Source organism: Chenopodium quinoa, unplaced genomic scaffold (assembly GCF_001683475.1).
Source record: "Chenopodium quinoa cultivar QQ74 unplaced genomic scaffold, ASM168347v1, whole genome shotgun sequence".
In the NCBI taxonomy this organism is placed as follows: Eukaryota; Viridiplantae; Streptophyta; class Magnoliopsida; order Caryophyllales; family Amaranthaceae; genus Chenopodium; species Chenopodium quinoa.
In genome coordinates this window covers 1,388,633-1,408,024 of record NW_018743066.1, presented here as the reverse complement: position 1 = coordinate 1,408,024, position 19,392 = coordinate 1,388,633, and the positions used below count along the sequence as shown (strand labels likewise).

Genomic DNA, 19,392 nt, shown 5'->3' with positions numbered 1-19,392 from the left:
TTTTTTCGCACGGATATTAAAATTGCCGAAATGTTTACCAAGATCCCTAATACCCTCCGAGAGTCCATTTGAGTGGGTGGAACTATCCAATTTTCCTTTAAACGACCAATTTACTGGTTTACAACTTGCACCGATTTCATTAACTCAAGCCTACCACGAACATTTATGACAACAAATAATGATCGTATATGGTTCCAAACGACATTATATGAGCCCGAAGTGTATTCCCTAGAATTTCAAGACTTTTCGACACCGGGCTCGAAGACTCCAAAATTTCTCAAAAAGCCTGGATATAGCCTTCAATTTATGAATTTTTTAACTTTTTTCGCCCGGGAAAAAAATTCCGAAATGTTTACCATGGTCTCTAATACCCTCCGGGAGTCCAATTGGGTGGGTGGAACCATCCAATTTGCCTTTAGACGGCCAATTTACCGGTTTACAACTTGCGTCGATTTCATTAACTCAAGTCTACCACAAACATTTATGACTACATATAATGATCATATATGGTTTCAAACGGAATTATATGACCTCGAGATGTATCCCCTATAATCTAAGGGTTTTCGACACCGGGCCTCAAAACCTCCAAAATTTCTAAAAAAGTGTGGATATTAGCCTTCTTATTTGGATTTTTTTCACATATTTTCACCCGCAAATAAAAATTGTCGAAATTTTTACCATTGTCCCTAATACCCTCCAGTAGTCCAATTGGGTCGGTGGAACTATCCTATTTGCCTTTAAACGGCCAATTTACCGGTTTACAACTTCCACCGATTTAATTAAGTTAAGCCTACTACGAACATTTATGACAACAATTAATGATCATATATGGTTCCAAGCGACATTATATGACCCCGAGACATATCCCCTATATTTTCAAGACTTTTCGCCAGTAGGCTCCGAAACCTCCAAAATTTCTCAAAAACTGTGAATATTAGCCTTCAATTTTTTAATTTTTTAATTTTTTTTTCGTCCGGAAATAGAAATTGCCGAAATGTTTACCTTGGTCCCTAATACCCTCTGGGAGTCCAATTGGGTGGGTGGAACCATCAAATTTGCCTTTAAACGTCCAACTTACAAATTTACAACTTGCACCGATTTCATTAATTCAAGCTTAACTGGAACATATATTACAACATATAATGATCATATATATATGGTTCCAAACGGCATTATATGACCCCGAGATGTATCACCTAAAATCTCAAGCCTTTTCGATGACAGGCCCCGAAACTTCAAAAAAATCTCAAAATGCGCGGATATTAGCCTTCGATTTTGGATTTGTTTGAATTTTTCTTGCAAGGAAATAAAAATTGCCAAAATATTTATCATGGTCCCTATTACCCACATGGAGTCTAATAGGGTGGGTGTAACCATCCAATTAGCTTTTAAAGGACCAATTTACTAGTTTACAACTTGCACCGATTTCATTAATTACTCAAGCCTACTACAAACATTTATGACAACAAATAATGATCAATTATGGGTCCAAACGACATTATACGACCACAAGATATATTCCCTAGAATTTCAAGACTTTTAGACACCGGGCCCCGAAAACTCCAAAATTTCTCAAAAACCGTGGATATTAGCCTTCAATTTTTAAATTTTATTGACTTTTTTTTCGTTCGAAAATAAAAATTGCCGAAATGTTTACCATGGTCCTTTATACCCTCTAACAGTCCAATTGGGTAGGTGGAGCCAACTAATTTGCCTTTAAACGGTCAATTTATCGATTTACAACTTGCACCGGTTTCATTAATTCTAACCTACCACGAACATTTATGACAACAAATAATGATTATATATTGTTCCAAACGGTATTATATGACCCCCGATATGTATCCCATAAAATTTCAAGGCTTTTCGTCAACAGGCCCCGAAACCTTCAAAATTTTTCAAAAAGCGTGGATATTAGACTTCAATTTTGGAATTTTTTTTACTTTTTTCGCATGGAAATAAAAATTGCCGAAATGTTTACCATGGTCCCCAATATCCTTCGTGAGTCCAATTGGGTAGGTGGAACTATCCAATTTGCCTTTAAACGACCAATTTACCGGTTTACAACTTGCACCGATTTCATTAACTCGTGCTGACCTACCACAAACATTTATGACCACAAATATTTATGATAATATATAATGATCATATATGGTTCCAAACTACATTATAGTACTTTTGATCGAAAAATCAAAATCAATTGGATTTTTTTCGTACCCTTCGCTCAATGAGAAAGTGGGTCAGATTCTACAGGATCAAACCTATGGGACTTAAAGAATTATGGAAAGGATCCAATGGCTTCGAAAGAATTGAACGAGGAGCCGTATATGACCACGCCCGAGATATATCCCCTATAATTTCAAGACTTTTCGCCACCAGACTCCTAAACCTCCAAAATTTCTCAAAAAGCGTGGACATTAGCCTTCAATTTTAGAAATTTTTGACTTTTTTCATCACTAAAAAATAAAAATTGCAGAAATGTTTAACATGGTCCTTAATACCCTTCGGTAGTCCATTTGGGTGGGTAGAACCATCCAATTTGCCTTTAAACGACCAATTTATCGGTTTATAACTTGCACCGATTTCATCAACTCAAGCCTACCACGAACATTTATGACAACAAATAATGATCATATATGGTTCCAAACGACATTATATGTCCCCGAGAGGTATTTCCTAAAATCTCAAGGCTTTTCGATACCAATCCTTAAAACCTCCAAAAATTTTCAAAAGCGTGGATATTAGCCTTTATTTTTAGAATTTTTAGACTTTTTTTGCTAGGAAATAAGAATTGCCGAAATGTTTACCATGGTTCTAATACCCTTCGGGAGTCCAATTTGGGTGGGTGGAACCATCCAATTTGCCTTTAAACAACCTATTTACCGGTTTATAACTTGCACCGATTTTATTAAATCAAGCCAACCATGAACATTTATAACAACATATAATGATGTTATAATGATCGTATATGGTTCCAAAAATCATTATATGACCCCGAGATGTATTACCTAAAATCTCAAGGCTTTTTAACACCATGCCCCGAAACCTCCAAAATTTCTTAAAAAGCGTGGATATAAGTATTCAATTTTGGATTTTTTTGCTTTTTTTTTCGCCTAGAAATATGAATTGCCAAAATTTTATCATGATCCCTAATACCCTCCGGGAGTCCATTTGGGTGGGTGGAACTATCCAATTTGCTTTTAGACGGCCAATTTACTGGTTTACAACTTGCACCGATTTCATTAAATCAAGCCTATCGCGAACATTTATGACAAATATAATGATCATAAATGGTTCCAAACAACATTATATGACTTGGAGATGTATCTCCTGGAATTTCAAGACTTTTGGACACCGGGTCCCAAATCCTTCAAAATTTCTCAAAAATCGTGAATATTAGCCTTAAATTTTGAAATTTTTGTCATTTTTTTCGCCCGGAAATAAAAATTGCTGAAATGTTTACCATGATCCTTAATACCATACGGGAGTCCCCCTGGTTGGGTGAAACCATCCAATTTGCATTTAAACGACCAATTTACCGGTTTACAACTTGCACCGATTTCATTAATTCAAGCCTACCACGAACATTTATGACAACAATTAATGATCATATATGGTTCCAAACAGAATTATATGACCGCGAGGTGTATCCCTGGAATTTCAAGACTTTTCGACGCCGGACCCCGAAACCTCCAAAATTTCTCAAAAAACGTGGATATTAGTCTTCAATTTTGGAATTTTTTTGACTATTTTCGCCCGGAAATAAATTTTGCTGAAATGTTTACTGTGGTCCCTAATACCCTCCGGGAGTCCAATTGGGTTGTTGGAACCATCCAATTTGCAATTAAACGGTCTATTTACCGGTTTACAACTTGCACGGATTTCATTAACTCAAGTATACTACGATCATTTATGACAACATATAATGATCATGAATGGTTCCAAATGGCATTATATGACCCCGAGATATATCTCCTAGAATTTCAAGAGTTTTCGACACCGGGTCCCGAATTTGCTAAAATTTCTCAAAAAGCGTGGATATTAAGCCTTCAATTTTTAATTTTTTGACTTTTTTACACCCGGAAATAAAAATTGTCAAAATGTTTCCCATGATCCCTAATACCGTACGGGAGTCCCCTTGGATGGGTGGAACCATCCAATTTGCATTTAAAAGATCAATTTACCGGTTTACAACTTGCACCGATTTCATTATTCAAGCCTACTATAAACATTTATGACAACAATTAATCATCATATATGGTTCCAAGCGGCATTATATGACCCCGAGATGTATCCCCTGGAATTTCAAGACTTTTCGACGCCGAACCCCGAAACCTCCAAATTTCTCAAAAAACGTGGATATTAGTCTTCAATTATGGAATTTTTTTGACTTTTTTCGCCAGGAAATAAAATTTGTTGAAATGTTTACCGTGATCCCTAATATCCTCCGGGAGTCCAATTGGGTTGTTGGAACCATCCAATTTGCATTTAAACGACCTATTTACCTGTTTACAACTTGCACGAATTTCATTAACTCAAGTATACTATGAACATTTATGATAACATATAATGATCATAAATGGTTCCAAACGACATTATATGACCCCGAGATACATCTCCTAGAATTTCAAGAGTTTTTGACACCGAGTCCTGAATCTTCTAAAATTCCTCTAAAAACGTGGATATTAGCCTTCAATTTTGAAATTTTGACTTTTTTTTCGCCCGCAAATAAAAATTGCCGAAATGTTTCCTACGATCTCTAATACCGTCTGGAAGTCCTATTGGATCGGTGGAACCATCCAATTTTCCTTTAAACGACCAATTTACCGGTTTACAACTTGCACCAATTTCATTAACTCAAGCCTACCACGAACATTTATGACAACAAATAATAATCATATATGGTTCCAACTAAATTATATGACCTCAAGATGTATCCCCTAGAATTTCATGACTTTTCGACACCGGGTCCCGAAACCTCCAATATTTCTAAAAAAGCGTGGATATATTAGTCTTCAATTTTGGGATTTTTTTTTGACTTTTTAAGCCCGGAAATGAAAATTATCGAAATGTTTACCATGGTCCCTAATACCCGCCGGGAGTCTAATTGGGTTGGTGGAATCATCCAATTTTCCTTTAAACGGCCAATTTACCGGTTTATCACTTGCACGGATTTCATTAACTCAAGCATACTACGAACAATTATGACATCATATAATGATCACATATGGTTCCAAACGGCATAATATGACCCCGAGATGTATCCCCTAAAATATCAAGACTTTTCTACACTGGGCCTTGAAACCTCCAAAATTTCTCAAAAAGCATGGATATTAGCTTTCAGTTTTGGAATCTTTTGACGTTTTTTTTGTCCGAAAATAAAAATTGGCGAAATTTTTACCATGGTCCTTAATATTCTACGAGAGTCCAATTGGGTGTGTGGAACCATCCAATTTGCTGTTAAATGACCAATTTACCAGTTTACTACTTGCACCGATTTACCGGTTTACAACGGCCAATTTAATTAACTTGCACCGAACCCGACATGAAACGAAATTGACTCTAACCCGTTTTAACCCGTCAAAACCCGAATTTAACCTGACTTGTTACTAACCTTACCTGAATTCAACCCGACCCGTTCCTAACCCGACCCGAATTTAACCCAACCTGTTACAAAATTGACCCGTAATCAACCCGACTTGTTATTGACCTGATCCAAACTCAACCTGACTTGTTATTGACCCGACTCGAATTTTACCAGACCTATTACATACCCGTCCCATAAATTCAACCCGATCTGTTACTAACCCGACTCGAAATCAGCACGACTTGTTATTGACCCGACCTAAATTCAACCCAAATTGTTCCCGACTCGATTTTAAATCACCTTAAATTCAATTTAGACCACCTTATTATTGTTGATCAAAGCATTTTGTCTAGGGAGTCCAAGTCGATCCAAGGCCAGCAAAAGAAAGGAGCATCATCCTCAAATTTAAGACTTAAATATAGTATATTATTTATCGTATGGTCGAAGGAGATAATTATCTTCCTAAATTATAGACTATGGTTCTCTAGTATATTGTCATATATATTATAGTCAAAGGAAATAATTAGCTTGATAAAAATGATAATTATCTATTTATAATTAGTTGAACCCGAATATGACCTGACTTGGAAAGACCGGACCTGATTGTTTCCAACAAATTATTGACTTGAACATAACCCGACTTGAATCCGAGAATGACCCGACTTGGAAATGACCCAAACTGATTATAACCCGCAAATTATTGACTTGAACCGGACCCGACTTAAACCCGAGAATGACCCGAACTGATTATAATCCGAAAATTATTGACTTGAACCAAACCCGACTCAAACCCGAGAATGACCCGTCTTGATTCTAACCCACAAATTAATGACTTTTACCGAACCCGACTCGAACTCGAGAGTTACCCTAACCCCTTTTAACCCGTGAAAACCCGAATTAAACCCGACCTATTGTTCACCCGACCCGAATGTTACCCGACTTAAACCCGGCCCATACCCGATAAGAAGTATGACCCGACTCAAGCATGACCCAACCCAAACCCGACCCGCATAGGCTATGAAATTAATCTGAATTGACCCAACCCGAGTTGACTTGACCCACTCTTACCCGACCCAAAATCGACCCGATTACCCGAATTGACAGCTCTATGCACAATTTCTCGGAAGCCTGGGTATAAAATCTTGTCAACAAACTGTTAATAAATGAAATAAATAAATAAATAAAAATAAAAAATAAGTATCAAAATTCACCAAGATCAAAATATTAAGATGGTGAAATATAAATGTAAGCATTAATTCTTGGCATTAGAGGAATCATTCTCAAAAACAAGCAACGAAGTTTCATGTAAAAATGTCTTAATAACTTTGTACATTCAAAGTAAGATACATCTATATATGTTTATTAATATCAAAATTAAATCAATAAGAAAACAATAATCTACAACCTAATTGTATAGTTCTCCCGATAGTTGGGTCACTATATATGCCTCTATATAAACTTCTCTACATAATCGTGTTGAGTATAATTAGGCATCATACTGCCCACAGCCTGCCACCAAGAGTCCAAGATCGTGTATTGTTGGAGTTTAGGTTAGACATGTTACAAGATCTACAAATTTTGCATAGGGATAACCATGGTACCCTAATGAGCAACAGAGTACTATTGTAACCATCTTTCACTCAAAAGCCGCATAGCAGCCCCCTGCGAGAATTTCCTTGCGAATAGAAAGCAAGGAGCAGCTGTAGAATTAGTTCGGCACCACTCTGTTCTGAACTCGGTTTCATAATATACATGGTTGATATCCTGTCAAATACAAAAAGTAGCAGCTTACACAAGGGGCTTATAATTCATAAGCGAAGGGGGGGAAAAAAAGTAGCCCAAAAAGAACTAAAGCTTAGGGCAATCACCCAATCGAGGGAGTAGTTTCACTTGAGCATAGAAAATAATACAAACCTTAATTTCTTGAATACGTTGGGCAGTTGCAGATGCATGACTGAAGGTGACAGGATGCCAACCTTTCCCTTCCATTTTCGAGGCAAATTCATTCCATAGAGTATAGGTCAATGTCCGACGTTCAAGTTCTTTATCAAGCCCCATCATCTATTAAGAATTAACCAATTTTAGCATGCATTTTGTCATATATAAACAAAGCAGAAAAAATAGATAAAACAAACATTAATGACGGCAGTAGCTGCTGGAATATCACAGACTAATTGGAAAGGGATAAAACTCTAGCCAATAATAAGATAGGAGATGCTACTCACAGTAAGCAATGTCTGCAGATAATGCTCATCTGGAATGCAATTGTGCTGCTTCTGAAGTTTCTGTATTGAACAAAATAATAGTACAGAATTAGATGATAGATCAACCCAATCAATCAATTTATAGGTGTTCGATGGGGAAAGGAAAAAGACTTAACTATATATTCACTCAATATAAAGTGGTCAACAGTCCAGTCGTCCAGGTGTGGTTCATATGGTTTTTACAAGCTGATTCTAGACAATCTTTGCACTCTGAAATGCCCCAAGGGTTCTACCATAATGTTTGACAAGGGAAATTAAGCTGACGCTAGAAATTAAATAAGTACGCGTTACAAACAATCGCTACTTCAAATCAACAAGCATTATGACCTAAACATAATGGAATGTGCAGGAGGGCTATGCTAAAGAACTAAATTGGGCTGCAAATAGAATTAAAGCATCCACCTTCCATGCCCAATTGGCCCTCGGAAATGGATTCAAATGACCATACCACAATTGAATCATTCTATAACATCCAACTACTACGTATTACTTTTGCATTTATCACATATTCACTTAAACTATCCTTGGTACTTTTTACTTGAGGCATAACATAATCGTATGGGATACTGTTAGTTTGTCTTAACATAGATTATCAAAATATTAAGTTTTCATAGTTCTTACTTATTGATAGTTAATAATATTAATGGTAGAAATCATTCATTGCCAAGTGTGAAAGCCAAAACAATACATCCTTAAAAAGGGAGAAAGTAGAATTTAAGGTAGCACCTTGCATAAATGACCAAAAATAATCAACAAGAAAGGATCAGCCATTAAAAAGATTCTTAAGAGACCACTTCTTTAAAATCACTAGAGTAAGACTGCTTTGCTCATTAGAAGCACCAGGTACTGGTAAGTGCAAGAAATTAGCTATAATTTTGATGATGTCCTCAACTACTCCCAAAAAGTTCAGACAATCAACAGCACATAAATTGATACAAAAATGTATACATTTTGGAGTACAACAGAAATGTAATCTTAGTATTATACTTGTCCAAGATAGTCAGCAGATCATCAATCAATAAAGAATATTATATTCTTGTTAACAACCATGAAATGAGATGAGGTGCCATTCCATTATGAGGTTATGGATACTTTTCCATCTTGAGATAAAAAGGTATTCATGTTCCAACGAATGAATAATTCTAAACAATCAAACATTAATCGGTGTTGCATAACAAACACAACATCAATGCAATATAATATAGACACCCATGTTATATATTGATGTTACTGTAAGAAATGAATTTGGGAATAATCAACAATATCAATGAAGATGAAGGGCTCCTGACGCCTCTATAGGACACCCAGGATGCCATGTTGGTTATATAAATGACTCTCTTGAAGCTCTTCACTAACAACTCAACATAATTCCACAATGGTCAGCTACATCAAACAAACTCATTCCAAGGACTTTATATGACTTTTGGTAAACTTGTCGCGGCTCCAAACCAGTTAATATGACCCCACGAGACATCCTGCACATTCACTTCAATTTTGAAAAAAATTCAAAAATTAGCCGAAAAGCGTGGATTATAGCCTTCAGTTTTGGACAATTTTTAACTTTTCTAGACCCGGAAAATAAACAAGTTGAGGTTCTTCCCATGGACCCCACAACACCTTGGGAGTCCATTTAGGTGGTTGAATCAGTCTTCTTTGCCTGTAAACAGACAATCTAGTCATTTACTACTTATGCCTCAGTTCATTAACCAAGCCACCATAGTCCACGGGACTTTATATGACCAAATAATTGTCAGATACAGTTCCAAACAATATTATTTAACCTCGGGATTCATCACCTACAATCTCGAAAGTTTCGATAATAGGTTCCAAAGCCTTTGAAATGGGTTCGATTCTATATTTTAGTATATTGTAGCCTTAGATTTTGGACATATTTGTTTGAACCCAAAAAAAAAATAAGGTTGGGTCCTTTCCATAGAGCTCACGACACCTCTTAAGCGGTTGAACCATCCACTTTGTACAAGCCTCCCTTGATTAACTAAGGCCACCAAGAGCTTTTATGTGACAAATTAGTGGTCCTAAATTGGTAGCAAACAACATTACACGACCTTAGAATATATCCCTTACTGTACCATGAGTTTTCAATATCTAGTCCCGAAATCTCCAAAATTGGTCCAAAAGCGTGCATTATAATCTTCAAGTTTGGATATTTTATTACTTTTAGGGACTTGGAAAGGAAACAAGTCAAGATGCTTTTCATGGACCTCATAAAACACCCGGGAGGCCATTAGGGTGGTTGAAACAGTCCCTTTTGCCTTTAAATTACAAATACAACTATGTATACAATCCAATGCCGCCATTGGGATTATGTGACCAGCTAATGGTCGTATATAACCAAACAACATTATATTACCCCGGGAATCCTAAGATGCTTCCCTTATTTTCTAACACGGATTCAGAAACCTTTGAAATTGGTCTAATTTCATGTGTTATAGCCTTCAAATTTGGCTTCAAGATGATTTTTTTTTACCCAACAAGATTATGCATCCAATATATTCCTAGGGGTCCAAAAGGACAGTTGCACGTCAGATGCATCTCATTCATGCCTTGGCCACCCAACCCTACATTAACAAGTATTGTGATGCTTTGTCTTGGCCTTTTGGTGCCTTGTCTTGGCCTTGTGGTGCCTTGGCTTGGCCTCGTGTTGCCTTGTCTTCCTAGGCCTTGCATTGCCTTGTATTGACATTAAGGCAAGCCAAGACGCTAACCTCGAGTGCCAAAAATAGGTGTGTTTATGCCTTGTCCTATTGCACGTGCCTACAACACACGGGCATACGCATATCTTAGCTGATCACCGTCCAACGCTCCACACTTAGGCATTGTGCCTTGGTCCTTCCTCATACTCAGCATTTTTTGGTACCAAAATTGCAGTGCTACCCTCATTTAGCAAAACAAGGGTGTTTTAGGGTATACGGGTGGGGTGGGGTGGGGTAGAAAGCTACCAACATACCATGTTTCAGGAGAGTAATACCAACGTTACATGGGACGGGATTCGATTCGAAACGTGGTACGGAAACGAATACACGGAACGCTACCCGTGGTGAATCCGGTACAATTGGGTATGAAATAATTAAATTAATAAAAAAAATTATATAGGTGATTTTTATTGATAGATTTTTATATCTAGGTGAGTGGATTGCTAAAAAAAGTAAATAAAATAAAAAAGTTGTCGATAGACAGATATATGTTTAAGGCCTTTAAGCTTTTTACCAAGTAAAACAAAACCCTAGCCGCCACCCTTAGTGTGCACAAATAAAAAAAAAAAACGTTACTGCTAGGTAAATCAGGAGAGAGGAGGGAGAAAAAAGTCAAAACTTCAGAAATTAAATAAGTAAATACACGTGAAAGAAGAAAGAGAGAAAACTACATTGAAAATGTCGGGAAAAAAGCCATTAAAGGTTGCAGAGGAAGAACAACCGTGTTTGGTCAGCCACAACTAGGAGTCGCCACCTTCAGCGTTCTGGTTCGCGACCACCAGCGTTTGTTCCGCGTTCCGGTTCGCACGAATCAGATCGCGATTCGTGGCTCTGTACCAAGCTAAGCACCAAATCCTACCATGGCTTTCTAATTGTAGATTGCATACAACTACTATCTTCATATTATAGGATGACCTTTTGAAGTTTTTCTGTGTTGCGGTCACAGGGAAAGGGTCTCTCCATTCTACATGCCAAGATTTTATCATTGAAGCCTGTGAACTTTATATCTGGTAGGGTTGTAGGTCTTTTCATTCATTAATTAAACCTACCTTCACTCCTCAACAAACTAATTATGGCTGATGCACCATGCATCCTTGGTTTTAAAAGGTGCAAGGCGCACCAAGGCGCAAATGGTCCTTGCAGCCTAGGCACGAGGCGCAGGGCGAAGGCGAGCGCCTTTTGTATGCAAGGCGCATGTATTTACATATTTATTTTAAATTATTTTTTACTTTGATTGTACTTAATACCAATTAAAAAGATTCATAATAAATTAAATAATAATAATATATGTAAAGCTAAGGTAGTCTAAATTTGAAAAAGTGTCCATCATTCTTCAATTTATAACTTATATCTCAGTTATTTTCCTTGAGGCGCAAAGGCGCACCTTACCAAAGGCGCTTTGAGGTGCACGGGCACGCGCCTCCCGTAGGTGACTGAGCCTCGCCTAGCTAAAGCCCATTTCCTAGAGCTAGGGAGCGAGGCGCGCTTTTTAAAACCAAGCATGCATCAACCTTTACTCTGTTAAAGTATTAGTATATACTCATAAAAATCAATACATCTCAATTACACAACTACAGCAACATATGCCCAGTAAAGATTACCCAATACAAGGAAACCTTCCACGAGATATGCCCATATATAAAGGGCATTCATGTAGTTATTTAAAATACATCCTAGTTCCTGCATCATCACATTGAATACAACAAAGCCCACAACCCTTCAGTGAAATTGGCATAGGTCCTCAAGATCATATTAACAAAATTTTAAATGAATAACGCATAAATTTCTAAGATTTAAAACATCCAGAAAAGTTGTGAAATGGGAAAAATCAATTCATCGTAAGAAACTAACCAGATTCAGCTTTCCCTTTGAATCATCAACTGGTGGGCGTCGCTGCAAAACAACAACAGTAAAGCATTAGTCCCACAATGATTTGCGAAATATTTTAAATACACTTTTTATTTACAAAGAAACAACAGCGGTCTTATGTGAATGTTAAGAGAAACCAAAAGTGATGCAAAAAGATATAAGCAAGGAAAGAAGATGGAAAAGTACCAAGATCACTAAAAGACAATACAAGGAAAATAGAGAGTGTATAAGCTATTAAAACATCTACAATTAGCATATTGTGTACCTTGCAGTATTTTCTGAAGACAGGAAAGATAAGCTCATCATCAACTACAACTTCAGCATGTTTCCGGATCAGAGTGAACCACTGAAATTTCCAAGTATAATAAGCAACAATATCACTTAACTTTCAAGTAAAATAATCATCATGACCAGCTATCCAGAAAATTCCCACTGTAAGGCACTCTAAAGAGGCCCAGCTGCCCAAGATGGCAACCTTCGACATAATACGATAAAATTGTCCAAACATGACATGAAACTGTACAGAAAGAAACACAATTTGAATAACCTATATTAAAAATTCTTTGATCAACTATCAAATCAAGGCGATTGTCTAAAATCACAATAAAGACATATCCAAGCACAAAATGTTTTCTTTACCCAAATTACCACTTCACTGTGTAGGCATAACCCCAATTATTATGTCATGCACATAGGACCACAATGAGCATCATGATCCCGAATGAGAAAAAAGTTCTAAAATAATGACACATAGTTCAAAGAATATGAGTTTATTTGCTAATTGCTATGTTCGTAAATTTTTAGCTACTTGTACTGTTTGGTGTTGAAATATTAAAAGAGCTAATATCTGAAATATATGAGCTAAATGTTCATACATATTATTTGAATTTTCATAATTTATAACTAGATGTTCATATCTGTTCATTCGGGGCCACAATATGCATTGCATTGAGGTCCCAAGGTCAAGATATAATCTTAGACATCTCTACAGCCCAACTCAAGCAGATCAAATTCTCCAGAATATCTGTTAGAATTTAGCAAAGGCAGTCAAGGGGAAGCCTCCTGTGTCACTAGTTGTCTATGATCTTCTTTGACTGCTTAGGACCATTATAGTCCAACATGATGCATGGCATGCAACAACCAAATTGGCTAACACCCATTGAACCCTTTTTTCTGGCAAACAGAATCAATCAAATTCTTAATCCCATAAGTGGGGTCGGCTACATGAACCAAAAGTGATTACATAGTAAATAATTTTGGCAAACAGAATGTCTTCATATAATTTTGGCCATGATGCATAATCTGAAATCCCTAACAAGAAGTCAACTACCAAGATGAGTAGATTACATTCACATAGAACCCAAATTACAATCAATAAGACCCGTATAAAGTTTAAAATTATAACATACACAATAGAGAGTCTTTAATTGTTTGTAAGACAAATGGCTAAAAGAGGCTCCAAAGCTCACTCGATGTCCTTGGTGGCTAATCAAATGGAGATGGGCATACCCATTTTAAAGGTTAGCTCCTGCTAATTAGATGTCATAATGTTATTAGTGCTAACGTAACATAAGGCATGTGGAAGATCCTTACAAAAATACATTAGTACAACATGTTAAAGGGAACCTTATTTATTCGAAAAAACTTTAGGCAAAGTATGTTTAAGAAACTAACTAAATCATTGCTCATCCCCATAAGAATAAGCCCCAAAGTCCCAAATGCTACACACTGATGTACTTCGCAATTTCACATCAATCAATCACAGCCTTAATCCTATAAGTGGTCATTTGCGAAGTACATTAGTACTAATGTACTTCGCATATGACCAAAAAAAATTGTCATTAAAAGCTACTCTAAGTCCAAATTATATGACTAGTGCTCTTAAACTTCTATTAGCTAGTCACTATCATTTAAGACCCTACCAAAGATCGTAATGCAGACACAAAGTAGTAGTCAGTCTGCTCAGTCAAATAAAAAGGTAATGACTATATTACCTGTGACCCTTTCCGCCATTTATCCAACTTTATAACAGGTGCCATCTTCGGGTTAAAGCGTCCTCCCTCTTTACCTTCCTTTTTATCCAAAAAGCTAACACAAAAGAAAAGCTAGTATGTCAGTTCAAGAGCTTAGAATGATCTTTTCCACAGCAAATATCTTAAGAAATTAAGCAAGATAGACCAATAAAAAGTACTAAACCAAAAGTGACAGAGGAATAAAACTAGAGAATTCTAATAAGATCATCAGTTTCAAAGATTTCAGATTTACCTGTCTACAAAACTTTTAGGAGATTTCATAACATAATGGTATATGTAGCTAAAATTATACAGAGGAACGCAGCTGCAACAAGAGAAATCAGCATATAAGCAAACCAATCAAACTAGATATGAAATCTAGCAATGTATTCTGAAAAAGTAAGTACTAAAAAATATTTTAACTGAAAAGATAGTTGACTTGATCCTATATTGCATTAGTTATTAAAGATGCCACATCATTGTATAATACACATAAGCAGCATAGTTACCTATCTGAAAGAAGTACAAATCTCTGATTAGCAGGGTCCTCAAGTGCGGCATTAAGCAATAACCTCTCTGCTTCAATCATACTCGATTCACCCCATGCTACCTAACACCTCACTGGTTTATTAAACCAAAAAAAAAGCAATTTCACCAATATATGATCTAAGAACAGCATTATCCAAACCACAAACCTGAATGCTATTGCTTAACTGCCGACCATAAAACATAGGCGATCGCGTGGTTGATTCGTCAAATACAAAACCCGGCTCTGAGTGAATGTATATCGAATAACTTGTTGCATCAGCTTCCTGGAAATACCCCATTCACCAACACATTAGAAAATCCCACTCCCAAATTACACAATCCAGAAGCAAAGTTCTCGAATTTGTTTTGATTTTGGCATTAGTCACAAAATCAAGTTCATGTACATGCATAATAGCTGTCTAATTCTCTAATACATAGTCAAATGACTAAAATTAGATCTCCTCTACTTTGAGCAAAGGATAATTAACCACTACTGTATATATCTGTGAGAAAATTTTATGTTAACAAGTATAGACGTTTAGTTAAGCAAGTAATACATCACAAACATTCTTTTTCTTTTGCATAATACTATTGAGTTTTATAATCAGAACAATTCAGCTAAATTTGACAAAATCAAACACTATAATTTAAGCATCAGAAAGAATATCATTACTTTGAGCAATTTTACTCTTAAACACAATCCTTTCAGCAATTAAGAATCGAGACGAAAACCTCAAAAAATCATCAGTGAAGCTGAACAAATTATACAGCATTACTTCCTAATTCCTATGCAACTTATATCAAGAATTATACAGCATATAATCAAATTAAAATAAATTTAGATACAAGTAAGCAATTAAAGCCCAAAAACTTCCAATAATTAATTCATATCAGCTGTAATTAGAAACAATAAAAATTTGCTTATAATTAATTCTTCCAAAACAATCGGAAACACTTCTACATTAAATTAATCAACACAAGTTCCAAAATTAACCAAATTATTGAAGCAATCATATTAATAAATGCAAAATTAAACCAAAACACAAAATTACTTGAACAAAAAAAAAATTAAAAGGAAAAACCTCGAATAAGCTACCCCAGAGAAAATCCAGAGGAAGATGCCGGCGAGTGAGGAACAAAAACGCGATTTTACGGGGACCGACGAAGAGCGTGGGACCCACGCGCCGTGATAATTGCGCAGTTTTCGCAGAAGATACAAATTGAGATTGAAATTTCCAGAATCCAAAGATGCAGAGTAAAATCGATATCAAAATTACGACCTTCAAATTCTGTCGAAAATGGCTAAACCTAAGCTTCTTCGTTGACGTCATCGTCGCCGGTGCTGACGTCATCGTCATCTTCTTCTTCGTTGGGAGAAGAATTCCTCCTCTTCCTGCCATAATTATTTGCAGCAATTTTTTTGTTTATTTCAACAAATTAATTACACTAATTACAAAATAATTAATCAATTCAAAGTAAGAAGAATATTATAGAAATGATGAATTGAAGAAGAAGAAGAAGATGAGGAGAGAGAAAGTGAGAGAGAGGAGAGAGAAAGTTACATTGAAGTGGAGGTTCATCAATGGAGGTAAAAGGAAGTGCATGTGATGAGTCAGTTTCTCTCTCTACTTTCTCTCTCTTCTGGTTGCTACGTGCTGTGTTGTGGGAGGATGAATAAGAGAAGAAGAAAGAAGAAAGAAGAAATGAGAGAGTTTGAATTATTTTGGGAGTAAAGTTTAATTAATTGAATTTGAATAATAATAATAATAATAATAATAATAATAAGGTTTCATAAATGTTTTTATTAATGGTAAAGAGTACTCTTTTTGTACTTTTTTGGCATTTGGAGTTTGACAATAGATGAATAGACATGCTCCTTTCACCAATTCACCAACCTTGCCAATATATATAGTTTGATAATTTGATTGAGTAATAATAACCTTGGTAGGGTCGTCCTTGTGGTCCGTTAATCGAAATGATACATACTTTAAGTTCGGGAGTTTAAATTTGAGTCATTTAAAATTATTGTGCTCATATAAGTTAAAATTAGAATTGAGTTTATTTTGGATTAAGTCGAGTTAGGTTAGTTTTTAACACCTTTGATTAAATTCTTATTTGTTTGATAGTGCAACATAGATATCAATGGAAGGGAAGGTTATCAATTTCAAAACAATGCTGACCAAATAAAATAGGCACATTTGTTCATGAAGTTGTCCAAGTAAAAGGAATTTAGACATCCAAAAGAGAGAATAAAGGCATCAAAGATTGTGTGAATGCTTGTATAAATAAGGTTGTCAATGACAATGTTTTATAAAACGGTGCCGTCCCACGTGGAGATCACTAATTAGAACAGTAAGGATTGTAGACTATATCAATTAATTTAGTCATTAAGGAGTAGCATTGAATCCAGAGAGTATTAGTGTGTGTTTAACCTAATAATAATCTTAACCCTTTTTTGACTTTTCTATGGATACATTTTGGGAGTGTCACCAGAATTTCTCCTACTTTTAACTTGGAAAACCCAAAATGTATGTGTGTAAGTGTGGAGTGGTCCATCAGTCAAATTCAAGATTGCGAAAAAAGTTCATTCCACTATTTGAAAATAATAGTCACACATGCAATTTTTGAATATCCTAAAAAGCTTAGTCACATTTCATAAAATCGATTATACGGAGTATATCAATAAAATGAAGCAGGGAAGAGAGATCCAAGGAAAACAGACAAGTTTTATAAGATATTTCGATGAAATCATAGATAATATTTAATTACAGCTTACAGGGGTTGAGACAAGGACAAGGTGAGTACTAATTCATGATGGAGGCATAAATCTAGTAAAAGCAATACATATACAAGTATTATACGTGTTTGGGTCCAATTTAGTCCAATTGGGCCTGGTCACTGAATGATCCAATTAAAAGCCCAAGGTTAAGGTTCAACTCTCCAAATGTGCTAAAGTCAAAAATCAACATCCTCAAAGCCATGTCAAGGTCAGTCAACGGCCCAATCAGCTTGGCCCAGCCCAACTGACTTCCGGGCCCAATCCGCCTCCTTCATTAGCCAAGGTATAAAAGCCAACAATTTGGTCAATTCTTGGTAAGACAATAAAGCCTCAAGCAACTAAACTCTTGCACAGCTTTCTCTCTCTAATATACTGACTTAAGCATCGGAGGGGCCTTCCTCGGCGTCCCCCCCGAGGCTAGTTTACGTGTATTTGTTGTGCAGGAAACCCTCGGCTCCTGCGTCGTTCGGACCGAGACCAAGTTCCCTCAAGATAAAAGGATCTTCCGAGATTCGATTGTTTTCATCCGAAACAATTTGGCGCCGTCTGTGGGGAACGCTACTAAATTTCGCGTCAGTCATCAAACACTCCGGCAGTCGCCATGACTAAGAGTGGAAAGAGTTCCAAGAAGGCTAAGAAGGGAGGAGGCCAGATTACGGTGAGGGAACGCCAGCCGGTTTATCCCTCCCCGGAGCAAGCCTCTTCCGAATCGGAGGCCCCCATTTCTCCGGAAAGGGAAGCCTCAAGAGGTCCTAGCCTCCAGGAGGAGAACACCTCGCACCACACTCGGCAGCCGGGGCCATCCCCGAGACCGAGTGGCTCAGGTGCGAGGAACTCCCCGCCGCGCCATAGCGTGCAATCCAGGTCACATCCGCGGGAGACTCCTCCCTCCGGACCCTCCACCGAGGAAGTGGCCAGAGCAGTGGCCATCTGCATGGAGTTCCTTAAAGCTCAAGGGGCTCCAATCCAGATGCCTAATGATCACCAGCCGAGAAACCTGAAAAGGAGGATCGGTCAGGATGATGGTGGACAAGTTCCACCACATAGAGAGCTCGGCCAGAGGTGGCGAGGGGACACCCGAAACTCCAGTAAGGAGAGGAGGAGGAACCCTCAACCCTCTGACCACTCTGAAGCTCAGAATTCCATGGGGCCCTCCAAGGACCCGGAATTCGCCCGCCAAAGCGTTCACGAACGCTTGGGTTCGAGGGAGGTGAGTGTGCATAGCCGCCTCACCTTCCCAGAGGATACCGGACCCCACCCAACCTTGTCTCAGCCGGGGACGAAAACCACTTCCACCTCTGAGAGAGGAGGGAGCGAGGTCCCTGAGGCTGGGTACAAGGGGAAGGCGGTCATGGTTCCATCGAACTCGCCCTTCCAGAAGTGGATTCTGGAAGAGCATGTGCCAACGGTCAAAATCCCGGCACATATTACTTACGATGGTACCTCAGATCCTAAGGATCACATTGCCTCTTACGAGGGGCACATGTATCTGAACCCGAGGTCTGAGGCTACCTGGTGTAAATACTTTCCTACGACCCTCAAAGGTGTTGCCCAATCCTGGATCACCAAAGGGCTCAAGGAAGGCTCCATAACCGGTTGGAACGACCTCTCCAACAAGTTCAAGAGCAAATTCTCTACG

General features: G+C 37.4%; 1 protein-coding gene across 2 annotated transcripts; it reads right to left on the bottom strand.

Annotated features, from left to right (window-relative positions):
- Positions 1-6,864: 6,864 nt before the first annotated feature.
- On the bottom strand, positions 6,865-16,716 carry LOC110731307. 2 transcript variants are annotated; one of them, XM_021911156.1, is made up of 11 exons: positions 16,537-16,716; positions 16,057-16,367; positions 15,142-15,258; positions 14,956-15,056; positions 14,700-14,771; positions 14,429-14,522; positions 12,700-12,780; positions 12,417-12,458; positions 7,813-7,872; positions 7,502-7,648; positions 6,865-7,351 (listed from the first exon to the last, which is right to left on the bottom strand). In XM_021911156.1, exons 2-11 carry the CDS (start codon positions 16,330-16,332, stop codon positions 7,208-7,210), a joined length of 1,134 nt encoding a protein of 377 aa, XP_021766848.1. In that variant the 5' UTR covers positions 16,333-16,367; positions 16,537-16,716; the 3' UTR covers positions 6,865-7,207. The 2 variants fall into 2 exon arrangements, with proteins under 2 accessions (XP_021766848.1, XP_021766849.1); XM_021911157.1 differs by having other exon boundaries at positions 14,956-15,052; positions 16,537-16,715.
- Between the last annotated feature and the right edge of the window lie 2,676 nt (positions 16,717-19,392).